Source organism: Chiloscyllium plagiosum, chromosome 18 (assembly GCF_004010195.1).
Source record: "Chiloscyllium plagiosum isolate BGI_BamShark_2017 chromosome 18, ASM401019v2, whole genome shotgun sequence".
NCBI classification, from domain to species: Eukaryota; Metazoa; Chordata; class Chondrichthyes; order Orectolobiformes; family Hemiscylliidae; genus Chiloscyllium; species Chiloscyllium plagiosum.
Window position 1 is genome coordinate 45,939,670 of NC_057727.1, and position 24,489 is coordinate 45,964,158.

At 40.3% G+C, this 24,489-nt stretch overlaps 1 protein-coding gene across 2 annotated transcripts in view; it reads right to left on the bottom strand.

Moving 5' to 3' along the window:
• eif4e3 (eukaryotic translation initiation factor 4E family member 3) overlaps positions 1-24,489 on the bottom strand; it is an 83,810-nt gene that overhangs the window by 27,270 nt on the left and 32,051 nt on the right. For both annotated transcript variants that reach the window (XM_043708350.1, XM_043708349.1), the window contains exon 2: positions 5,994-6,066. In XM_043708350.1, coding sequence (XP_043564285.1) covers positions 5,994-6,066 — 73 coding nt within the window. The remainder of the gene's footprint in view (positions 1-5,993; positions 6,067-24,489) is intronic.

The following is a 24,489-nucleotide window of genomic DNA, read 5'->3' on the forward strand; positions in this document are numbered from 1 at the left end:
GGCCATCTGGTGTGTTCTGTGGTGGAACTGGTCCTCCTGGGAGCAGATACGGTGGAGGCGGAGGAATTGGGAATACGGGATGGCATTTTTGCAGGAGGTCGGCTGGGAAGAGGTGTAATCCAGGTAGCTGTGGGAGTCGGTGGGTTTGTAAAAAATGTCAGTGTCAAGTTGGTCATCATTAATGGAGATGGAGAGGTCCAGGAAGGGGAGGGAGGTGTCAGAGATGGTCCAGGTAAATTTAAGGTCAGGGTGGAATGTGTTGGTAAAGTTGATGAATTGCTCAATTTCCTCGCGGGAGCATGAGGTGGTGCCAATGCAGTCATCTTTCTGTGACTAATTGTCAAGGGCTAAACCTTCAGACATTAATGACTTGGCCACAGAGCAAACAACTTATTTTCTATGATCCAGTGAATGCTGAATATTGGTTCAATGGTAACATTCTCCCTTGGAACCAGAAGAGTATTGATTCTAGATACCTAAGTACATAATCTATGCTAAAAATATAGTACAAACTGAAACACGGTCGACTCTTGAACAGAATGTTAAAGTTAATTCCCTATTTAGAGTCACAGAGATGTACAGCATAGAAACAGATCCTTCGGTCCAACCTGTCCATGCTGACCAGATATCCCAACCCAATTTTAGTCCCACCTGCCAGCACCCGGCCCATATCCCTCCAAACCCTTCCTATTCATATAGCTATCCAGATGTCTTTTAAAATGTTGTAATTGTATCATCCTCTACAACTTCCTCTGGCAGCTCACTCCACACACAGAAAAAGTTGCCCTTAGGTCCCTTTTACATCTTTCACCTGTATCTTTAACATAGGCCCTTTAGGTTGGACTCTTCTACCCTGTGGAAAAAAGACCTTGGCTATTCACCCTATGACCCTCATATAAGAAGTTTATAAACTTCTGCAAGGACACCCCTCAGCCTTCAACATTCTCGAGAAAATAACCCCACACTGTTCTGCCTCTCCCTATAGCTCAAACCCTCCGACCCTGGCAACATCCTTGTAAAATTTTTTTCTGAACCTTTTCAAATTTAACAACATCTTTCCAATAGCAGGGAGACCAAAGTGCCATTTGCATTATTGACAGAAGCTATGTTAAATTTTATTCAGGTGAGTGATCAGCCTGGTCAGCAGCATTACTGCTATTGCAACTGAAACTAAAAAGCACCAATAAATTTTGCCCTCCTACATGTTTGTAAAATAACGCAGGGCACTATTCAGAGCAAAGGAGTCAATCTGTTATCTTAGCCATCACTTATCCTTCAACCTTGCTGTATGCAAGTCGCTACCATACTTCCAAAATACAGTACTTGTTATGATTGCATTTCTTTCCCCACAACAAGATTGATTAGTTGGCTTCATGCTTTAGTTTGTCCATTTCAAAAAATAAAGTCAGAAGTAAAGGAAAATGCAGGGACAAAACAATAAACATACCACTTTAATTCTCATATTATTTTTGTGCTAATTTTAAAGAATTCTTTCACTGGAGCAATGTGCAGTCAAAGTGAATCCTAGTTTTGAGGGATGATAACACCCCTCAATGTGAAGTCTCATGGATAAAGTTTCAGGGAAATTTGGATAGTTGGATGCTTATGGGTAGATTTGATTTTTATTTATATCATATGAAATGTTATTTTAGGGGTGCATCGCGAGTGTTGAAACTTGAAAATTTCCCCTTGCTGAAATGCGATGGCAAAAATTTCATTTTGATGTAACGCAACAAAAATCTGCAATGGAGGAAAGAAATATTTTGCATGTTGTCAGCGAATTATGAAAGTAGAACAAAAGACAGAAAATCATTAAGTAAGAATAAATTCAGCATGACAATGCTGGTAAAATATTAAATGGTGAAGCATCATGCTCACCTCATGAGATGTTAGCACAAGAAGATCTCATTGGCCAGCGATCAGGAAGAAATCAGGAACTGAGAGTTCTGAGGTCAACTGAGCAACCTAAACTGTCAGCATGTTCAGATCAGTTAACTCAGCCCAGAGCAGTAATGGAACCTGGCATCTCTGTTTGTACAATGTAACTTGCATATTTAAAAACTCAGCTACTAGACAAGATTTGTTTTAAAAAATAGCTCCACAGATACCATAAGAACAGGTAAGTATTTTGATCATCTTTATATTTTCAGTGTGAAGTCAAAAGAAATATTATGCATTTTAATTAAGAATTTGTTTCTATGCAGTTTTAACAATAAAACAGAAGTTCATTAAGCAAAAGGAAATTAAGACAAATTCCAAATGATTTAAACACAGTAAAAGTACAGCCCCAGTCCAGGAATTCCTCACAGAAACTTTGTGGTGCAACTGTCTCCCTTGTTAGGTAATAAAATCCTAAAGTAAACGAAAACCCATTAGGCTGCCAAAGTAACCCTCAATCCATTTTAAAAGAAATCACCACAACTGTTTTAAAATAAATACTGACAAACGTAATAACTAACTTGAGACTCAAAACACATGTTACTTACACATAATTCAAAATCCAAACTTAAAATATATATAAGTCAGACAGTTAATATCACAATATAGAAATCCTGGATTAGACGACATGTGAAGTACGATGCACAGATCTGGACACCAGACACTGGGAAGAACATACTAGCCCTGAAGGATATACAGCATAGATTGATCAGAATGATACCCAGCACTACTACTACGGATGCTACTACATGCTGATACTACTACAATACTCTCCTTTGCAGTTTATATTTAAATCGGATTTGATCCCAGTTTAATGAGTTGTCAAAAGGTGGAGTCTGTGCCAGTTATAGGTTAAACAATTCTATAGTTGCTGAGGGCATAGAATTCTGGAAGTACATCTGAATATACAAACACAAAATCACCCGCAACAATGCCTTTTTTGCTTTCTCATACTGCTTTACTTGCTTAAGGATTTTACATGTCATGACATAGGAATGATAGTCAAGTCTAAAACTCCCAATATTATTACACCCGTTCTGTAGGTTGAGCTCCTTTACTAAACTATGAATAATAGAATGTTTTAGAAAATTTTCCTTTCATAATTTTCTATGTATTGAATATTACAAAATGAAGACAAAACTTTTTTTTTAAAATGACATCAAATTGATTTCAAATTTGGTTTCAAACATATTGCTTAATAAAGTTTGAGATGAGAGTCAGAGAAGGTGATAAAACTACTGATTCTAATCTGTTCTCATATCTAAAATTTCCCAGTTGCTAAACTATCCTCCATTAGCCTCTTCCTTTTCCAAATGCACCAAGTACTTGTTCAAGGTTTGTTTTCCTATGGGCTACTAATTAAAACATCAAATCATTTTAAGTCTGCTAAATTAAACCTTCTGGCTGCCTAGATGAAACAATCTCAATACAATGCTTTTGTACTACTGCATCCTGGAGGTATGGATTCTCATGTGATTGAGCTAGTCCTGGGAATCAATTTCTAAACCTACCAAGCTTGAACTAAAGAGGCCCAAACCCACAGTAACAATTACCTAATCTCGAACAGGTCATGTGTAATTTAAAACCAAGTATATCTGCTACGGTGGTTGTCTGTGCATGTTCATGTCTTAAATGTGATTACTGTTCAAATAAATTAGCTTGCACTTGGGGAAGGAGTGGCGAAGTGTTAAAGTTATTGGACTCGCAATCCAGAGCTGACAGTGTGGTGCTGGAAAGTCACAGCAGGCCAGGCAGCATCCGAGGAACAGGAAAATCGACGTTTTGGGCTGGAACCCTTCACCCTGATTGCAAATAATGAAATGTAAACATAATAAATCTGTAATTTAAAAGGTAGTGTAATAGGTAGAACATAACTAAATCTACCATTGTAATAATCCATCTGGTTCACTAATGCTCTTCCAAAGGAGATCCATCATCCTTACCTCATCTGGACTATATGTGGCTTCAGATTCACAGAAACGTGGTAGACTCTTAACTGTTTTCAAATGGCCTAGAGAGCCAATCAGTTCAATCCCAATTAAGGATCGGTAGTGAATGATGGTCCTGCCAGCAATGTCCACATGCCATGTGAGAAAAATAGTGTTTTTTATGGTTTAACTGGGATTGCAAATACACAGCTTTGAGAAAGGTTTGAAAAATAATTGGTTTAGCATAGAGATTGCAACAATCCCGATAACCTTAATCAACATGGTTTCATTCCCGTAACAAATTTTAATTAACTGCAATAATACAGAGAAAAACATACAAATTCTTTTCACTTTGCTAAAAAGTCCAAAGTTTACTTCTTGACCTAACGATTCCTGAAGAAGGGCTTATGCCCAAAACGTCGATTCTCCTGCTCCTTGGATGCTGCCTGACCTGCTGCGCTTTTCCAGCAACACATTTTTCAGCTAACGATTAAAGTCTCTGCCACAGGAATTTAAAAACTGGGAATCAGAACAGTACCAACCTATATTCATGCTCAGCTAAACTATCATTGCCTTTTTAGCCAAGATTGCCTCAGCATTAGCAAAGGTGTGTACCCAAGCCAGGTTCAGTAGATCAGCAGTCATCTACAAATATGTAATGGATGAGGCAAACCTGGTTATCAAGGGAGTGGCCATTTTAAGACAGTGAGTTTCAGGCCTGTAATGGCAGCAAGAGATGAGCAGAGGATTTGTAGAAAGTGGATTCAGAAACAGAGAAGGTATTGTGGGATAAGGAACAAGAATATTGTTGGTAGAGACCAAGGCAGGATGGAGAAGAACAGAGAATCAATAGACGAAGGAAATCTGAGGATTACAATAGTATTTTAAATAGACAATTAATTATACAGGATGGCTGTTTGTTTTAAAACAGCTGTTAGCAGTAATGTTTAAAATATTACTGTTGACAGCACAAATTTAATGCAAATGTACAGGCAGATACACAAAGGGATGATCTAGTAGACATTGAATACAATTTTCAGTTTAAGCACTAAAATTGAGGAGCATGGTTTAAAGATAAGGAGTATGCTTTGTCAATAAGGAAAAAGGCTAAGTGAACATTTAACAAGAATGAAATTTATCAAATCGCATTAAATCTACTCCCTTTGGACAAAGAGAGAAAACAATGGGAGCAAATGTCTCTTGTCTAATCAGCCTTGGGAACTCTTTGGTTCTGGTGATGATACAATTTCTGCCAGCACCCAATTATCCTAAGCATCTCATACGATCTATTTTGATAATTTGATTGTACTTAATGGTGCAAGCACTGGGTCTGGTCTGCCCATGATGTGGTACATATGTGGCTTAATCAGCGTTTCTTGAAAGATTTTTGAAAGTTGTCACAAAAAGGTATTTTTCCCTCCAAAAGAGAAAATATTTAACCAGCAAGACACTCTTCCTCCTCCTAGATTTTTAACACTAATGACTGCTGTTGCTAGTTCTGCTACTAGCAGAACCCAAACATATAAACAGAAAGCAGGAATTTTCAGCATTGCTTCGCCTGAGGCCCACTGAAGATGTTACCTAGCAGAGTAATGAAATGTTTGGAAATGAATCTTCCAGCTCAGTGAGCAAACCCACATCCAAAGCTTCAACCTGAGCTACAAATCTTCTCAGAACTCACTAGGTCTGCTCCCATCAGAAATAACTACTTTCTATTCTAACATTAGCAACTTTACCAGCAATTAAAGACAACAATGGTAAAGTTTTATCTGCACAGTTTGAATGCATGAAACTCTATTTCTCCTAATTTCAGAGGAAGGTATCTGCATTATAATTGCAGCTAATTACTTTCACTGCTCAGTGTGGCATAACTGGGACGAACTATTAATATATCTATATAGGAAACAGAAATATAAACTCCTACAAAACTATCAGCTGGAGTCATTCACAGATCCTAATGAAGCTAACGTTCACCAAACTCAGTGAAACCAACGGTGCACACTGTTAAGATATATTGTTTAACTTTTTGAAACAGTACAGAGAAGGGTAATTTTGGCTAACTTTAGATTAATTTCACAATGATAGCACTTCATCAGCTTCTTCCATATATCAATGTTTTCTCCTCACCTGGACAGTTTGCACAGTGTAAATTTTTTTCAAGTTGGATTCACACTCTGCTGCAGTTGTTCCAGGAACTGACCTAAAAACAAACACAAGGAAAACTAAACACCAGTGTCTCGACTCAGAAAACTGTTTTCGTTAACAGAAGATTAACATTTCTGATTTACATTACACATTTTAATTCAACAAATTGCTGGTATGAACTCAGGTCGTGTAGCTTCTGGACCAGCAATATATTACCAAGCTGGGATCTTTTTTCAGTCCAGATCAAATTCAGTTCCCTGAGAAACTTTAACCCTATTATTAAAAGTAGTTTCCACTTCAGTTTTACAAAGTACAAATAAAATACAAAAACTAAATGTTGTTAATACCGTAAATACAAAATGTCCTGTCTTGCAATACAATGTTTTGACACTGGAGGATGCTATACTACTTAGATAGCTCAGAGGAAGTCTCATAATAGCTTTACTGTCAAGGTTTAGAACATAGAACAATACAGCTTGCACCACGACTTCCTGTTCATGTAGAACGGAGGTTAAAAACAAAATGCCAAGATTCAACAATGATGTTTTTCATGGTTAGTTACAAAAAAAAGAGTCAAACTTCAAACTGTGCAATACATATTTGTTGGGAGGAGCTATTTAAAATTCTCAAATCACAGAACTACTTAATTATTAGTATACATTTAGCCTATCAGGTCTGCACCCATTGTCTCAATAAGGATTCTGTTTCATGCCTGTCTCCTGCCTTCTACCTGCAAGTCTGCACATTGTTCCTGGTCAAACTGCAGTTCAAGCCCTTTTTGAATATTGCTACAAAGAAACAAAGAGTTGAAACCTTTCACCTTGCGCTCAACAGCAGTGGAATGCAAGAGGCAGACTTGAAAAAAAAGGCAATTTATACAGCATGAGAAAAAGGGTGTTGATTATTTGGGCCTTCATTGACAGAGATGGAGCAAGAACAATCTTTAGCTCAGATTAAACCAGCAGATTTTGATTAGTCAAGGTGTTGCCATGGAAATGCAGAGATTACCTTCCTCATGACCACTGTATAATTTCCTTATGCTAACAGAAAACAGGGTCCTGTATATTAGTATGTAGCTTCAAGCACAAGTAAATGCTTCACATTGCAAGCCCAACTTTTATGATCCTGAAATTACTCCCAGTGTAATTCTTAGCACAGTATGGATTATTCAATAAACTAATTGCAACATCAGAATGACATGCTTTGTGAACACCCTGATTGAACAAGCACGGTGGCACAGTGGTTAGCACTGCTGCCTCACAGCGCCAGAGACCCAGGTTCAATTCCCGCCTCAGGCGACTGACTGTGGAGTTTGCACGTTCTCCCCGTGTCTGGGTGGGTTTCCTCCGGGTGCTCCGGTTTCCTCCCACAGTCCAAAGATGTGCAGGCCAGATGAATTGGCCATGCTAAATTGCCCATAGTGTTAGGTAAGGGGTAAATGTAGGGGTATGGGTGGGTTGCGCTTCGGCGGGTCGGTGTGGACTTGTTGGGCCGAAGGGCCTGTTTCCATACTGTAATGTAATGTAATGTAAAAGCCTCTACCACAGATTCAGGCAGCGGATTCCAGATTCTGACTGTGCTGTGTGAATAAGCTTTCTCGCGTACCACTTTTGCCTTTTTTACCAATTACTTTGTATCGGTGCTCTATTGTTTTCAATCTTTTCACAAATGGGAAGAGATTTTTTTCCCTAGCTATGCAAAATAAATCTTTACGCAAACCTTGAAAAGATCAAATCTATAAATACTGGTTAACTTGGGTATGTTGTGGAAGACACTGAAATGAATGAAAAGCAATAGGCCAGGAGATTCAAACCAGACAAGCAGCTGTCTCCTTTGACAAGCTAATGACTATACAGTAGGGCACACAACCAGCTTGATCAAAGTAATAATTTGTTGATTTTTAATTAACTAAATTTGAGAAGGATCTGGTAATGTTAGTCAGATAACCAAAGTCCATGAATGCATGCTCAACTTCAGTTTTAATCTGAAAATTTATGAAGTCTCCCATTCCTCAAATTGTATCATAGTAAAATATACTGAAACAGTCAGATTGGAAAAAAAGTGTTGGAAAAACAGCACGTTCTGGGGATAATCCCTAGGAATCAGGAGGGTGCCGCATAATAGGCACTAGAAGCATGAGTATCTCGGTCTCGATTGCCCCATGACGAAACATTTTTTTCCATCAACTTTGCCATCTCCTATAGCATCATATATTTCTAATTGGATCTCCACTCATTCTTCTAAACTCTAGACAGCATAGATCTAAATTGCTCAATCACTTGGGATAAGCTAAATCCCATATTGCTGGAATTAAATAGAGTGAATCTTCACTTAACTGCCTCCAATACAACTGCATTTGCCCCTCATATAAAAGAAGACCAAAATTGTACACAGTACTCCACATGAGGTCTCACTAATGTGTATTACAGTTGCAGCAGCATTTCCTACTTTTTAACTCCCTTCCTTTAGGTGCCATGGGAGTAGCAATAATTTTCAGATTTTAGTCTAAAAATGCTATCATTCACTCCCTGTATAAGGCGGAATATGATGACTCAAATATTGGAGCTACAAAGCCCATGAGACTTGAACCCTTAGACAAAGTTGACATTGAGGAAGCACTACATAGGCAGAAGTGCAAGGGTTTTTTTTACACTGGCACCTCGATCTTGATTGTGAACTGAAATAGATACAAGACCTTTGTAAGAACCAAGGACTGCGAAAAGAAATGCTGCACATTTTTACAAAAAAAATGGTATTCATTGCGAGAGTTGAGTTTACACTGTTGTATACAAGCAGTGGCAAAAGGAAATATCACAGTACAACACCAAGGTGCCTGCGCAAAATAAAATTTGGCCAGCAACAGATTGCTCATTAGCTTGTGCAATTAGGTCCTGTTGTGAATGCCAGAGATTATTAGCTTGATAAATAATGATTGGTTTTTGAGTAGTGAAACAGCTGGTGCACGTTCAGAAGGATTCTGCAGTTCATCTCTGTGATATTAAGGGAGAACGTATTCTATGGATTATAAAAGGGACCGAACAAGACAAACATCAGCTTTCACTGATTGGGGAGGGGGGGGTTAAATATAGGCTCTCATTAAAGCTTATAACTTTGTAATTTCAGTCCTTGAAACAGAGCAGTGGAAGGGATCAGTGGTCAACTTTGTCTCTTACTGTAATAGATTTTTCTTTAACCAAGTGATGTGGCAAAAGAAATCTGAACATGGAATAGCCAATGAAAGAGCATTTCAAGATCTAAACAAGGCACTTGGTACAGTGTAATTTGTCCTACCTGTGGGCCAGAAGGTCTGGGTTCAAACCTCAATTGCTCCAGAAGTATGTCATTATATGTACGAACAGACTAAAAAAAATTTATATCTTTATATATTGGGGATGTTAGAAAAGATGGTCCAGTTAGTATACAACATTAGGGTTAATAGATGGGTATTCTTAACAGAGTTCAGGTTCTAAACGATTGAGCGTGATATTAAGAGCTAAAGGCTAGAGATTCCACAAATTGAAAATGACATACAAAAACACCAATTGCTGGAAAACCTCAGCAAGTCAAGCAGCATCTGTGAAGATAAATCAAAGTTAACTTGTCAGATCCAGTGACCGTTCTTCAGAACTAATACGAGGAAAATGTCTTTTCATGCAGAAAATAGGGCGGACACAGGGAAAATGACATATTATTCTTCCAGCTTATGCAGTGTCTCAGTACAGGCATGAGATGGAAGTATTGGCCAGGTAACACCTGTGGTGTTGAACTGGCAGACAATTGGAAACCCAGGTATTATTAAACAGATGGAATGCAGGTCATCAAGTCATAGGGAAGTACAGGACAAAAACAGACCTTTCAGTCCAAATTGTCCATGCCAACCAAATATCCCAACCTAATCTCGTCCCATTTCCCAGCACTTGGCCCATATCCCTCTTAAACCCTTCCTATTCATATACCCATCCAGATGCCTCCACCACTTCCTCTGGCAGCTCATTCCACACACACACACAACCCTCTCCGTGAAAACGTTGCTCCTTAAGTCTCTTTTAGATCTTTCCCCTCTCACCCTAAACCTATGCCCTCTATTTCTGGACTCCCCCACCTCAGGGAAAGACCTTGTTTATTTATCCTATCCGTGTCCCTCATGATTTTATAAACCTCTATAAGGTCACCCCTCAGCCTCAGATGCTCCAGGGAAAAAACAGCCCCAGCCTATTCAGCCTCTTCCTATAGCTCAAATCCTCCAACCTTGAACATCCTTGTAAATCTTTTCTGAACCCTTTCAAGTTTCACAACATCCTTCCAATAGGAAGGCTACCAGAATGGCATGTAATATTCCAAAAGTAGCCTAACCAATGTCCTGTACAGCCACAACATGATCTCCCAACTCCTACATTCAATGCTCTGACCAATAAAAGAAAACATACCAAACACCTTCCTCACTATCCTATCTACCCGTGACTCCACTTTCAAAAGAATGATGAATGTGCATTCCAAGGTCTCTTTGTTCAGAAATACTCCCCAGGGCCTTACCATTAAGTGTACAAGTCCTGCTCTGATTTGCTTTTCCAAAATGCAGCACTTCTAAATTTAAGTCCATCTGCCACTCCTCAGCTCATTGGCCCATCCGAGCAAGATCCCATTGTAATCTGAGGTGTCCTTCTTCGCTGTCCCCTATACTTCCAATTTTGGTGTCATCTGCAAACTTTCTAACTCTACTTCCTACGTTCCCATGCAAATTATTTACATAAGTGACAAAAAACAGTGAACCCAGTAGCACACCGCTGGTCACAGGCCTCCAGTCTGAAAAGCAACCCTCCACCACCACCCTCTGTCTTCAACCTTTGAGCCCAGTTCTGTATCCAAATGGCTAGTTCTTCCTATATTCCATAAGATCTAACCAGTCTGCCATGGGGAACCTCGGTGAATACTTTACTGAAGTCCATATAGATCATGTCTACTGTTTTGCACTCATCGATCCGCTTTGTTATTTCTTCAAATAACTCAATCAAGTTCATGTGACATGATTTACCACACAAAGCCATGCTGATTATCCCTAATCAGTCCTTGCCTTTCCAAAGTCATGTACATCCTATTCCTCAGGATTCCATCAAACAAATTGCCCACCACTGATGTCATGCTCACCAGTCTATAGTTCCTTAGCTTGTCCATACCACTTTCCTGAAATAGCAGCACCACGTTAACTAGCGTCCAGTCTTCCAACACCTCACTGGTGACTAATCGCTGATACAAATATCTTAGTAAGCGGCCCAGCAATCACTTCCCTAGCTTCTCACAGAGTTCCAGGTTACACCTGATCAGGTCCTGGGGATTTGTGTTTTTATCCACTTACAAGACATCTAGCACCTCCTCCTCTGTAATATCGACATTTTTCAAGATGTCACTGTCTATTTCCCCACATTCCATATCTTCCATGTCTTTCTCCATGGTAAACACTGATGCAAAATACCCGTTTAGTATTTCCCTCATCTCCTATGGTTCCACACATAGGCTGCCTTGCTGATCTTTGAGGGGCCCTATTCTCTCCCTAGTTACCCTTTTGTCCTTAAAAGTATTTATAAAATCCCTTTGGATTCTCCTTAACTCTATTTGCCAAAGCTATTCACGTCCTCTTTTGGCCCTGTTGATTTCCCGCTTAAGTATACTCCTACTGCTTTCATACTCTAAGGATTCACTCACTCAATCTCTCCTGTCCATATCTGACATATGCTTTCTTGTTTTTTAAAACCAAAACCTTAATTTCTCTAGTCATCCAGCATTCCCTACACCTATCATCCTTGCCTTTCACCCTAACAGGAGTATACGGTCTCTGGACTCTTCGAAGGCTTCCCATTTTCCAGCCGTTCCTTAACCTGCAAACATCTGCCCCCAATCAACTTTTGAAAGTTCTTGCCTAATACCAGCAAAATTGACCTTTCTCCAATGGAAAACTTCAACGTTTAGATCTGGTCTATCCTTTTCCAGCACTATTTTAAAACTAATAAAATATATTGTCCTTGACCTCAAAGTGCTCCCCCACTGACACCTCAGTCACCTGCCCTGCCTTATTTCCCAAGAGGAGATCAAGTTTTGCACCTTCTCTAGTAGGTACATCCACATACTGAATCATAAAATTGTGTTGTACGCACTTAACAAATCCCTCTCCATCTAAACCCTTAACACTATGACAGTCCCAGTCTATATTTGAAAGTTAAAATCCCCTACCATAACCACCCTAATATTCTTGTAGATAACTTCTGCAAAATGGTCACCGAGTCTGTATTCTGTATACCCAGTGTAGAGCAGACAACATTTTGCCGTGAATACAGGAGACCAGATTGAGTGAGGTGTGAGTAAATTGCTACTTCATTTGGTCAGTGTGACAATGTGTATAGGATATAAGCAGGCAGAGAAAGAGTTAAGTTCTGAGTTTTGTGAAACAAGAGGCTCAGCTAAGTATGACTCAGATCAGATTAGAATTTACAGTTAACAATGGGGTGCTGGAGGCAAGAGTAATGTGTTAACAAGGTGGAAAAGCATTCATTACATAGAACCATTTAACAATATTGCAAGCATTCAATATGTGAGGTCAGTGTAACAAAAGCATTAATTATGTAAAGTCAGTTATTCATTTTGTAATAGCAGATGGCTTAATCTTTACTATCGATACTCGCTAATTGTAACGGTCACCCAATCGATACATATGTTGCCTTATCTGGGTGCTTCTCCCTGTAAAATAACTATATAGTTCATTGAGAAACTGCAGTTCCAGAGAAGACCGTGAACTCATGCCTCTGTGCACATGGGCGATCGCTCTCTCTCTCTCTCTCTCTCTCTCTCCCTCCAGGATCTGGAATAAAGATGAAGGAGGTAAAACTATACAATGTCTCTAACCATTTTGCTGCGACGGGCAGGGAATGACAATAGGTGAGACTGGAGCCCTTGGATAGTGAGGATGGAGGAGGTAAACAGGTAAGTGTTCCACCTTCTGAATTGCATGGGAGGGTGCTCTGGGGCTGTGAGGTGTTGTTGGTAATTAAGGAATGCACCAGGGTGGGCAGAATATTGTCAATTGACTGATTTGTTTGATTGTTGTCCCTCAGTGAATGTGTTTTTACTGCCACCACCTTTATTATTGACCTAGATATAGGCTGAAGAGGAAATGTTCTGCAACTTTGCAACACAACATTGTGTCAGCCATAATGTGAAGAACACTATACCACTCATTTCCAGCAGAATCTTAACACACTGGAAATTGTGCTTGGCGAACTATGGATATGTGGAAAACTATCTGCATTTTGCAGACCTAATGCTAAATATATGTACCTGCTACAGGCAGTTAAATTAATAAATAAAGCCAGTGCTGAAGTGCTGGCTCTAAATGCAGTCTCTAAATGTCAGGTGATGTAGAATCTGTGTTGGTAGAATTGAGGAACCGTAAAGAGCTTAAGGTGAAGGAACTCTTAGGATACAGTGATATTTATATGGTTGAATTTACTCTGCAATTTGAGAGGGAGAAGATAGAATCAGAGGTAACGGTTTCACAGCTGAATAAAGGCAACTACAGAGGCATGAGGGAGGAGCTGGGTAGAATTGACTGTGAGAGGAGCCTACCAGCAAAGTAAGAGAAACAGCAATGGCAAGAATTTCTGGGAATATTTCAGGAGACACGGCACACATTCATTATGAGGAAAAAGAAGCAAGATACAGAGAGGAAGAAGGAGAAAGTGCTAGAAAAATTAAAAAGGTCTGAAGGTGGATAAATCACCAGGGCCAGATAAACTACACCCAGAGTTCTAAGGGAGATGTTGAAGAGATTGTGGAAGAGCTAGTGGTGATCTTTCAGGAATCAATAGAATCGGGAGAGGTCCCAGAGGGCTGGAAAATTGCTAACATAAAACCTCTGTTTAAAAAGCGAGTAAAGCAAAAGATGGAAAATTACAGACCGATTAGCCTAACCTCAGTAGTGGGTAAGATCCTAGAATCCATTGTGAAGGATGGGATTTCTGAATACTTGAAAGTGTACAGTAAAATAGGGCAAAGTCAGCATGGTTTCATCAAGGGGAGGTCATGCCTGACAAATCTGCTAGAATTCTTTGAGGAAGTAATGAGCAGGTGAGACCAAGGTGAGCCAATGGATGTTATCGACCTAGACTTGAAGAAGGCCTTTGACAAGGTGCTGCACAGGACACTACTGAGTAATATAAAGGGCCCAAGGTGCTAGCATGGATAACAGAGAGTAGGGATAAATGGTTCCTTCTTAGGATGGCAGTCGATGACAAGTGGTGTTCCGCAAACTCAGTTCTGAGACTACAACTTTTCACTTTATACATTAATGATTCAGACGTAGGAACTGTGGGCATTCTGGCTAAGTTTGCAGGTGAAGATAGAACAGTACATCACAATACAGGTCCTTCGGCTCTTGATGCTGTGCTGACCATTTATCCTACTCTAAAATCAAACTAACCTACATACCCTTCATTGTACTATCTTCAATGTGCCTATCCAAGCGTCGCATAAATGTCCCTCATATATCTGGTTCTACCGTTGCCCATGCATTCCATGCACCCACCACTCTCTGTATATAAAAAAAATCTACCTCTGACATCTCCCCTAAACCTTCCACCAATCACCTTACAATTATGTTGCCTCGTGATAGCCATTTCCACCTGGGGAAAATTCTCTGGCTATCCACTCTATCTATGCCCCTCATCATCTTATACACCTCTTTCAAGTCACCTCTCATCCTTCTTCGCTCCAATGAGAAAAGCCCGAGCTCCCTCAGCCTTTAATAAGACATGCCCTTCAGTCTGGATAGCATCCTGGTAAATCTCCTCTGCATCCTTCCTATAATGAGGTGACCAGAACTAAACACAATATTCCAAGTGTGGACTAAGTGAGGTTGTGCTGCAGCATAACCTCGTGGCTCTTAAATGCAATCCCCCTGCTAATGAAAGCCAACATGCCATACGCCTTAACAACCCAACCAACTTGTATGGCAACTTTGAGGGATCGATGGACATGGACCCCAAGATCCCTCTGTTCTTCCACACTGTCAAGAATCCCACCTTTAACCCTGTATTCTACATTCAAATTCAACCCTCCAAAATGAATCACTTCACACTTTTCCAGATTGAGTTCTATCTGTCCTTCTCAGCACAGTTCTGCATCCTGTCAATTTCCCATTGCAACCCACAATAGCCCTCCACACTATCGACAACTCCACTAACCTTTGGGGAGGGGAAGGACGGAGGTGGGAGGGGGGCAGGGGGAAGAGGGGGAAGAGGATGGAGGTGGCGAAGGAGAAGGAGAAGGAGGAGAATGTAAAATGGAGGAGGGGGGCAGGGGGAAGAGGGAGGAGGGGGAAGAGGATGGAGGTGGCGAAGGGGAAGGAGGAGAATGTAAAATGGAAAAAAGCCTTACCGTACCAACACACACACACACACACACAATTAGAGGATGACGATGGGTGGGAGACACTACACATGTAATGTCTCAGGTTTAGCCACAACTCAGGCATATCAATTCACGTGCCTAGCAATCTAATACTGTACAAGTTTGGGACAATGTGATCTCTCTCGGTCTGATTGTTACTTGCTTTGAGCCTGATCATATGTCAACTTTGGCCATTAGTTGCTACTTAATCCCCATCATGCCTTACTCATGAGTCTTTGTACTCAACTTTCTCAGCTGGGACCCACAATCAAGGACAGGAAATATGTAAATCATGTATACTTAACCACTCTGTTTTAAGTACACCCATCGAAATTACAAACAAAAGGTTGCATTTCAGCTCTTCAGTCAGACTGAATTTGTAAACAATTGACCTTTTGATAACAGAAGAAGGGCTCATGCCCGAAACGTCGATTCTCCTGCTCCTTGGATGCTGCCTGACCTGCTGCGCTTTTCCAGCAACACATTTTCAGCTTTTGCTAACAGATCAAGCAACTTCCAGAATACTTAGGAAGTGACACTTAATAAACTAAATGTAAAACAAACTTTTGCCCGTAGAAATGTAAAATAGCTTTAGATGGTATCTAGCACATATTAAAATCTGGCAATATTTCTTTAATTACAAGTAGTTTGTTTCAGAGCTCAGTTTGAATGTTTCTTGAAACTCAAATGTGAAACTACAAATTGAATGGACAGAATCAAACTGACACTAGGTGGCAGTAGACCTCTACTGCTGAGCAGGTTTTCCATGTTGCTACATGCCAGTTTCAGGATTAGTGGTGCTGGAAGAGCACAGCAGTTCAGGCAGCATCCGAGGAGCAGCTTGGATGCTGCCTGAACTGCTGTGCTCTTCCAGCACCACTAATCCAGAATCTGGTTTCCAGCATCTGCAGTCTTTGTTTTTACCTACATGCCAGTTTCACACAATGACTTTGATGTAATATTCCAAATGATCAGTCAAATATTTCAGGACAGACTTTTGTACAGTTAATATAGAAGGATTAGAAATCCCATTTACAGCTAGACAGTTGAAGTCTTTGACAAACATTTCCTTTTCCTTAAACAATAAAGCCAAATATGACAAGAACCAGTCCAATTATTGGTCACGGTTCCCCTACTCAGCTAGCTAAAGTAGTGAGTACAGAGAACTGAACTCAGGAAATTTGATCCTCTGCATATATCACGTTAGCCTGGGCATTAAAACGGTTTCCAGTTTGCTAAAGTCTTCACCCTTGACTGTTATTCAATGCATTGGAAGTGAGGATGAAAGGCTGCATTAAAACTTGCTCCCATGAGGCAAATGAATGAGAGTAGTGGCATGATTCCTTGGCGAATAACATACTTGGAAGCCCCTTTGGGATGGCAAATTAGATTAGATTACTTAGTGTGGAAACAGGCCCTTCGGCCTAACAAGTCCACACCGACCTGCCAAAGCGCAACCCACCCAGACCCATTCCCCTCTTCACCTAACACTATGGGCAATTTAGCATGGCCAATTCACCTAACCTGCACATTTTTGGATTGTGGGAGGAAACCGGAGCACCCGGAGAAAACCCACGCAGACACGGGGAGAATGTCTGTGTGGAGTTTGCACAGTCGCCTGAGGTGGGAATTGAACCCGGGCCTCTGGCGCTGTGAGGCAGCAGTGCTAACCACTGTGCCACCGTGGTATATTAAGATATCTCTTTAATATTTCTCATTCCTGCAACCTAATTAACCCCCACCATGTAGAACACATTAATACATTGTGATTAGCACATAATTATCTCAACCTATCAGTAACCTTGGCTGCTTTGCTAACAACATACTAGCACACCAAAGTCAATTTAAGGCAGGAAACAAACTAATTTTTCTTGCTCAATTACAATACTAAAATAATCAAAATCAAAAAGGATCAGAAATTTTAACTTACAAGCTACAAGACCACAAACTTTCTAAAATCAAGATGCAAGTCAAGAAGAGGAAGGGAGAACAGAAACATTCTTAATGCGATATCTTGAATGCCCTAAACACTCCTTTCCAACAGCAGATCAAACAGGATGGCATACATGAATGCCACGTCATAGAAGGATTCATCATTGTCACTGAACATCCTGCAGAACTTCCAAATAGAAACTTGCACTTCCTTAAACTTACACACAACTTTGACAAAATCAAACAACAGATATAGGATTTGGGAAAAAGTACTTCAATGATCGCTCTTCATAAGCTTCTTAAGGGTCAAAGATGCATTGGTTTCAAGATAGGAAGAAACCTTTCCTTTGGTGGAGGGGTCAGTGACCAAGAGTTATAGATTTGAGGAAAGAGGGACAGAATGTTTAGAGGAAATGTGAGGAAATATTTCTTCATCCAGAAGATAGTGGGAATCTGGAACTCACTACCTGTAAAGTTGTAGAAGTAGCAATTCTCATAATATTTAAGAATTATTTAGCTGTATACTTATGATGCCAGTCCAAGCACTGGAAAATGGGATTAGAATAGTTAGGTAATTGCTTTTGACCAGCACAGATTCAATGGGCCAAAGGGTCTTTGTGATGTAGACTTCTATGAATCTATGGGTAACAGTGATCATGGAACTACCAAAGTAGTCTTAGTTCTACCAATATCTAGAAAAGGGAACAAGTTTAATGAAGGGCTTTTGCCCGAAGTGTCAATTTTCCTGCTCCTCGGATGCTGCCTGACCTGCTATGCTTTTCCAGCACCACTCTAATCTAAACTCTGGTTTCCAGCATCTGCAGTCCTCACTTCTGCCTAGATAAATATGCTTCTGTTCAGTGTATGCTGGAACGGTGTCTGGATGGTACTTCATTAGTGTTTTCAAATATCCATAAGTAACAAAATAACACAGCTGGTGTCTTTTGAAACACCACTTAGTCGAGGGGCCTGCAACAATACATCTCATTTGCAGCCGCCAATCTTTTTTAGTTAGACTGTATTAACATTTAAAAAAGCCTTTAAAAACAAAGGAATAGGTCTGTGCGCGTGTCGAAACGTAATCATTAAACTGCACTTAAATTTGAAATTATAATTTCAATGAAGCAGTAATACACTCTAAATCGACGTGTGGGATCGTCACAATTAAAAACAATGCCTTTGATTTGAGAAAGAAGATTCATGATTGTGTCCATTGTTTCCAGTTGAGCTAAGATGATATACTGAAATAGGCTACTGGAAGATTTCTTTTTGAAACTGCCAGAATAAATTGTTCACCCCTCAATGGGGTTGCAGGCTGGAAGTCAATCCACTCCACTATTCCCAGAGTACACACAAAGCTTAAAGATTTTAATCAAATGACACAAAATTCCCCAATCTAACCATCTTAGCTACTGAGGTTAACAGACAATGCAGACTAGGTTTCTGTACTTAATTATTACTAAGTAATATAAATAAATATTCTAACTATAAGTAAACAACTGTGAATAGTGGACATAGAATTTGATAGGTAGTTGCATCACATAAATACAAAGAAAAAATTGGTGTTGCAGCTGGAGGGAAAGAAAACAAGCTGAGAGTTCAATGCCCCAGTGCACAGGTTTCACGGAGTTTGTCCTCTTGTATGCCAGCAGTTGCTGCTCTTCAACCTCTTTCTTGCCACGTTACTTTTCACCTCTTGCAGAACACAGATCGGGATATAAATTTTAAACTATCTTAGCTACTGGTTAAAGACCATGGTTTCCAGTTACGGTGAGGGAAAATAGGTGGGCTTTCTTCAAAGTTTAGGTATTTTGCTGCAGAGGACCATACCAACAGCCCTTACAGATGACCAAAGACTTCTGTTGGTATTGTTCACACCCAGACAAGATCCCAGGAGGTAATGAGATAGATGTATTCAGGCTGATGGCCCTCGGCATCCATAGCGAGTCACAACCCCACAAACCAATAAGCTACTTGTTGTCAGTGTTAATTAACCTCCCTGGGAAAAGGAGTCAAAGGGAGGCAGTGGTCTAGTGGCATTATCACTAGGTTATTAATCCTAAGACCGAAGTAATGTGTTGGGAACCTGGGTTCAAATCCCACCATGGCGGATGACGGACTTTGAATTCAACAGGAAAAGAAATCTGGAATTAGGAGTTTAATGATGATTGTGATATCGTGGCTGATTGTTGGAAAAGCCCACCTGGTTCAGTAATGCCCCTTAAGGAAATTAGCTTTATTTGACCTGGCCTACATACGACTCCGGACCCACAGCAATCTGATTGTCCAGAGAATAGTTTGATTTAATTAATCTTGGCCAAGCCAACAACGTCCTCATCCTGTGAATGTTTATGTTTTTTATTCAAACAGTTTTAACAACTGCTTGAAAACTGGCTTCCATATGCCAGAAGGTCAAATGGAGTAGATGGCTGGACAGAGTGTTTCGAACAGACAGCTAACTCTGAAAATAACAAGGAACAGAGAAGCGAGAATGAGAGCAGCTGTATTTCATTCCCGACACAAAAACTACAGAACTGGTGACTTCTGAAGTATTGTAAATAATGTCACATCATGAGCTTAATAAGAAAAGGAAATCTTCAGAACTCAATTTCAGGATTCTTCAGCAGCAGAACTCCAGAGAATTACATTGCACAAGGATTGAACCCTGGACATATCCAGAGATGGACAGTGTTGGTTGGAACCATAGCTAAATTGCTCCTTTAAATCTGATAGTGGTTTTGAGAGGCTTAACTTGCTGACTTGAGGGGTCTTATTTTGGCTGCTACATGCAATAAATGTTAAATATCGCTTTCAGTATTTGATTGTGCTATTTCTTAATAAGTCACCAAATTAAAGGTAGCTTGTGGTAATTTAAACACACCGGCCAAACTAACAGTCTTCCCCACTGCTTGAATGAAGCAGTGTTAACGTGACTTACAAGGATTTATTTAAAAATGCTCAATTTCTTCCACAATTATTGATTTTAAATTCAGATATTTTCCCATTTCAGACACTAAATTAAAATCACACTAAAATAATTTTCAGCTATTTTGTGAAGACTCTCTTAATCTTCACAAAACTCTAATAATAGAGGGTGTTACGTGTATGAAACGAGCTGCCAGAGGAAGTGGTGGAGGCTGGTACAATTGCAACATTTAAGAGGCATTTGGATGGCTATATGAATAGGAAGGGTTTGGAGGGATATGGGCCGGGTGCTGGCAGGTGGGACTAGATTGGGTTGGGATATCTGGTCGGCATGGATGGGTCTGTTTCCATGCTGTATATCTCTATGACTCTAAGTAAAGAAAAGTGAATTAGCTTGATGCATTTTTCTACACTGTACAAATTTAATAAATATATTTTTAACTTAAACAAATTATGCATTCTACCAGCAATCATCGGCAATTTGCTAAGGACTCTTTAAAAATGCCAAAATGTCTTGGAGATAATGTTATTGTTTTAGATGAAGCGTCACAAAAAGAAAATCAAAAAGAAAACAAAACAAGAACAGACATTTCTGGTCATCTAAAGTGCCTCACAGCTGACAAAATATAAAGTAGTCATTGTTGTAGACTAACTAATGTGTGCACACAGGATCTGAAAAAGACAAGTTTCCAGTTTGTTTCTAATCTGTTTCTAGTTACATCAGTTGAAGGATAATAGTTAACTATTCGACCAGGAGGAAAGCTTCTTTCAATGCTAATATAATTTAAAAGACAGACCTCTCAGTGCATCTCTCTCATTGATTCATCAGCCCAGATTGTATCAAATGTCAATTCTAGAAAAAGGCTTGAATCAATACACTTCTGGCTGTTACAAAGTTTTGAAATTGTTGTGCAGGACAGTCTCTAAAATTTAAGATGGGAAAATAATGGAGGGAATCATGTGACATTTTTCTGAATTCTGCCCAATAACAATGCTAGCTGTAGATAACAGTCTCAGAGTTCCAGTGAAGTACTGTTTTAGGAATATCAGGTTTTGTAGGTGATTACAATTTAAAAATTGCAAGATAGATGCTTTAGGGGATTTATTGATCATTGATCAATAGTGCTGCCTTGAATCAAAACACAAATGGTGGCATCTTGGGGCACAGTGAGTGTCCCTGCCTCAAGCACAAGGTCCATGTTCAAATTCCATCCAGATCAGATGTTTATCATAGCATGTCTGAACAGGTGGATTAAAACTAACTAGAAAGAGGGCAGCATACCTGTTCACCAGGCAGAATGTGGATGGCAGCTTATACCAGGATGTACAAATTGTGCTTGTGAGAGTTATAAGAAAGTCATCGAGATGGACAGAAAGGAAAAAATCTTTTTATTCCAACCCATTCATGCTGACAAGATATCCTAACCTAGACCCATTTGCCAGTACTTGGCCCATATCAGTCTAAACCCTTCCTAATCATATACCCATCCAGATGCCTGTTAAATTTTGCAATTGTACCAGCCTCCACCACTTCCTCTGGCAGCTCATTACATACATACACCTACCCGGTGTGTGAAAATGTTGCTCCTCAGGTCCCTTTTAAAATTTTTCCCCTCTCACTCTAAATCTATGCCCTCCAGTTTGGGACCTTCGCATCCCAGGCAAAATACCTTTTCTATTTAACCTACCCATGCCCCTCATGATTTTATACACCACCTCTCAGCCTCTGACGCTCCAGAGAAAACAACCCTAGACACTTCAGCCTCTCTCTCTAGTTCAAATCCTCCAACATTGTTCTAAATTTTTTCTGAACCTTTTCAGGTTTCACAACATCTTTCCGATAGGAAGGAGACCAGAATTGCACGCAATATCCCAACAGTGGCCTAACCAATGTCCTGTACAGCCGCAACATGACCTCCCAAATCCTGGAGGTTAAAATTTCTAGGCGGAAGATGAGGCGCTCTTCCTCCAGCAGTCGTGTTGAAGGGGGGCTCATGCCCGAAACGTCGATTCTCCTGTTCCTTGAATGCTGCCTGACCTGCTGTGCTTTTCCAGCAACACATTTTCAGCTCCCAACTCCTGTACTCAATACTCTGTCCAATAAAGGAAAGTATACCAAATGCCTTCACTATGCTATCTACCTGCGACTCCACTTTCAAGGAGCTATGAACCTGCACTCCAAGGTCTCTTTGTTCAGCAACACTCCCCAGGACTGCTACTTTAAAAGTCCTGCTTTGATTTGCCTTTCCAAAATGTAGCACCACACATTTATCGAAATTAAACTTCAAATGTCATTCCTCAACCATTCGCCCATCTGATCAAGATCCCATTTTACTCGTGTGGTAACCTTCTTCGCTGTCCACTACACCTCCAATTTGTGGCATCAGCAAACTTAGTAATTCTACCTTTTCTGTTGGCATCCAAATCATTTATATAGATGGTGAAATGCAGTGCACGTAGCACCAATCCTTGTGGCACACCACTGGTCACAGGCCTCCAGTGTGAAAAGCAACCCTCCACCACCACTCTGTTTTCTACCTTTGAGCCAGTTCTGTATCCAAATGGCTAGTTCTCCCTATATTCCATGAGATCTAACCTTGCTAATCAGTAAAACTATAGCAGTTTAAAAGGGAGAAGAGCAGACAAAGGCAGCACATGGTGAGGACAGAGAGAGAGAGAGAGAGAGAGTGCTGTTTGAATTCGTGTATCGCAGGACATCGGAGTGCATCTGGGAAAATTAACAAACAGTGAAACTCACAACTAATCTTGGAGGAACTGTTTTGGGTGAAGTTCACAACACAGAATCAGATAAGTTAATTGTTGTTTTAAGTCTGTCCAAGAGAAAGGCTGCAGTAATAAGTACAGTGGGTTCTTTCTTGATTATATGTTTTTGGAGATAAGTCTCTTGATTAAACTTAAAATATAACCCATAGCTATTAATTTAACCTGGGGCAATGTTTGTAGAGGAATAAGACGGTGTTATTTTCTGGGTCTGTAGATCGTGAAGGAGCAAAAATGGCCTTTGCAGTGATATGTACTTCTTGTCAGATGTGGGAGTTTAAAGAGAATTTAAGGGTTACTGCGGATTGTATCTGCCATAAATACTGTTGGATGTGAATCTTATCAAATCGAGTGGATCAGTTGGAGAGACAGAAGCGATGAGGAATTTGCAACAGTAACAGTATGTGATGGATGGCAGTTATAGGAAGGGGGGAAAAGTCTCAGATACAGTCACATAGATGGGTTAACTCCAGGAAGGGTGAGAGAGATCGGCACCTCGGGCAGGAGGATATACCCATTTCAAACAGGTATGCTGGTTTGGAAAATGTAGGGGGTGATGGATTCTCAGGGGAACGTAGCGCAAACAGCCAAGTTCCTGGTATTGAGACTGACTCTGATGCAACGAGGGGTATGTCGGCTTCCAAGAGATCAATTGTGTTAGGGGATTCTTTAGTCAGAGGTACAGACAGATGTTTCTGTGGCCAGCAGAGAAAAAGCAGAATGGTGTGTTGTTTCCCTAGTGCCAGGATCAAGGATGTCTCAGAGAGGGTGCAGAATGTTCTCATGGGGGAGAGGGGCCAGCAGGTGGTCATTGTCCAGATTGGAAGCAATGACATTGGAAGGGAGAAGGTTGAGACTCTGAAGGGAGATTACAGAGAGTTAGGCAAAAATTTAAAAAGGAGGTCCTCAAGGGTAGTAATTTCTGGATTACTCCCAGTGCTACTAGCTAGTGAGGGTACAGGAGGATAGAGCAGATGAATGCATGGCTGAGGAACTGGTGTATGGGAGAAGGATTCACATTTTTGAATCATTGGAATTTCTTTTGGGGTAGAAGTGACCTGTACAAGAAGGACGGATTCCACCTAAATTGGAAGGGGACTAATATACTGACAGGGAAAATTTGCTACTGCTTGGGAGGATTTAAACTGGTACGGTGGGGGGGTGGGACCCAGGGAAATAGTGAGGAAAGAGATCGATCTGAGACGGGTACAGCTGAGAACAGAAGTGAGTCAAACAGTCAGGGCAGGCAGGAACAAGGTAGGACTAATAAATTAAACTGCATTTATTTCAATGCAAGGGGCCTAACAGGGAAGGCAGATGAACTCAGGCCATGGTTAGGAACATGGGACTGGGATATCATAGCAATTACAGAAACATGGCTCAGGGATGGACAGGACTGGCAGCT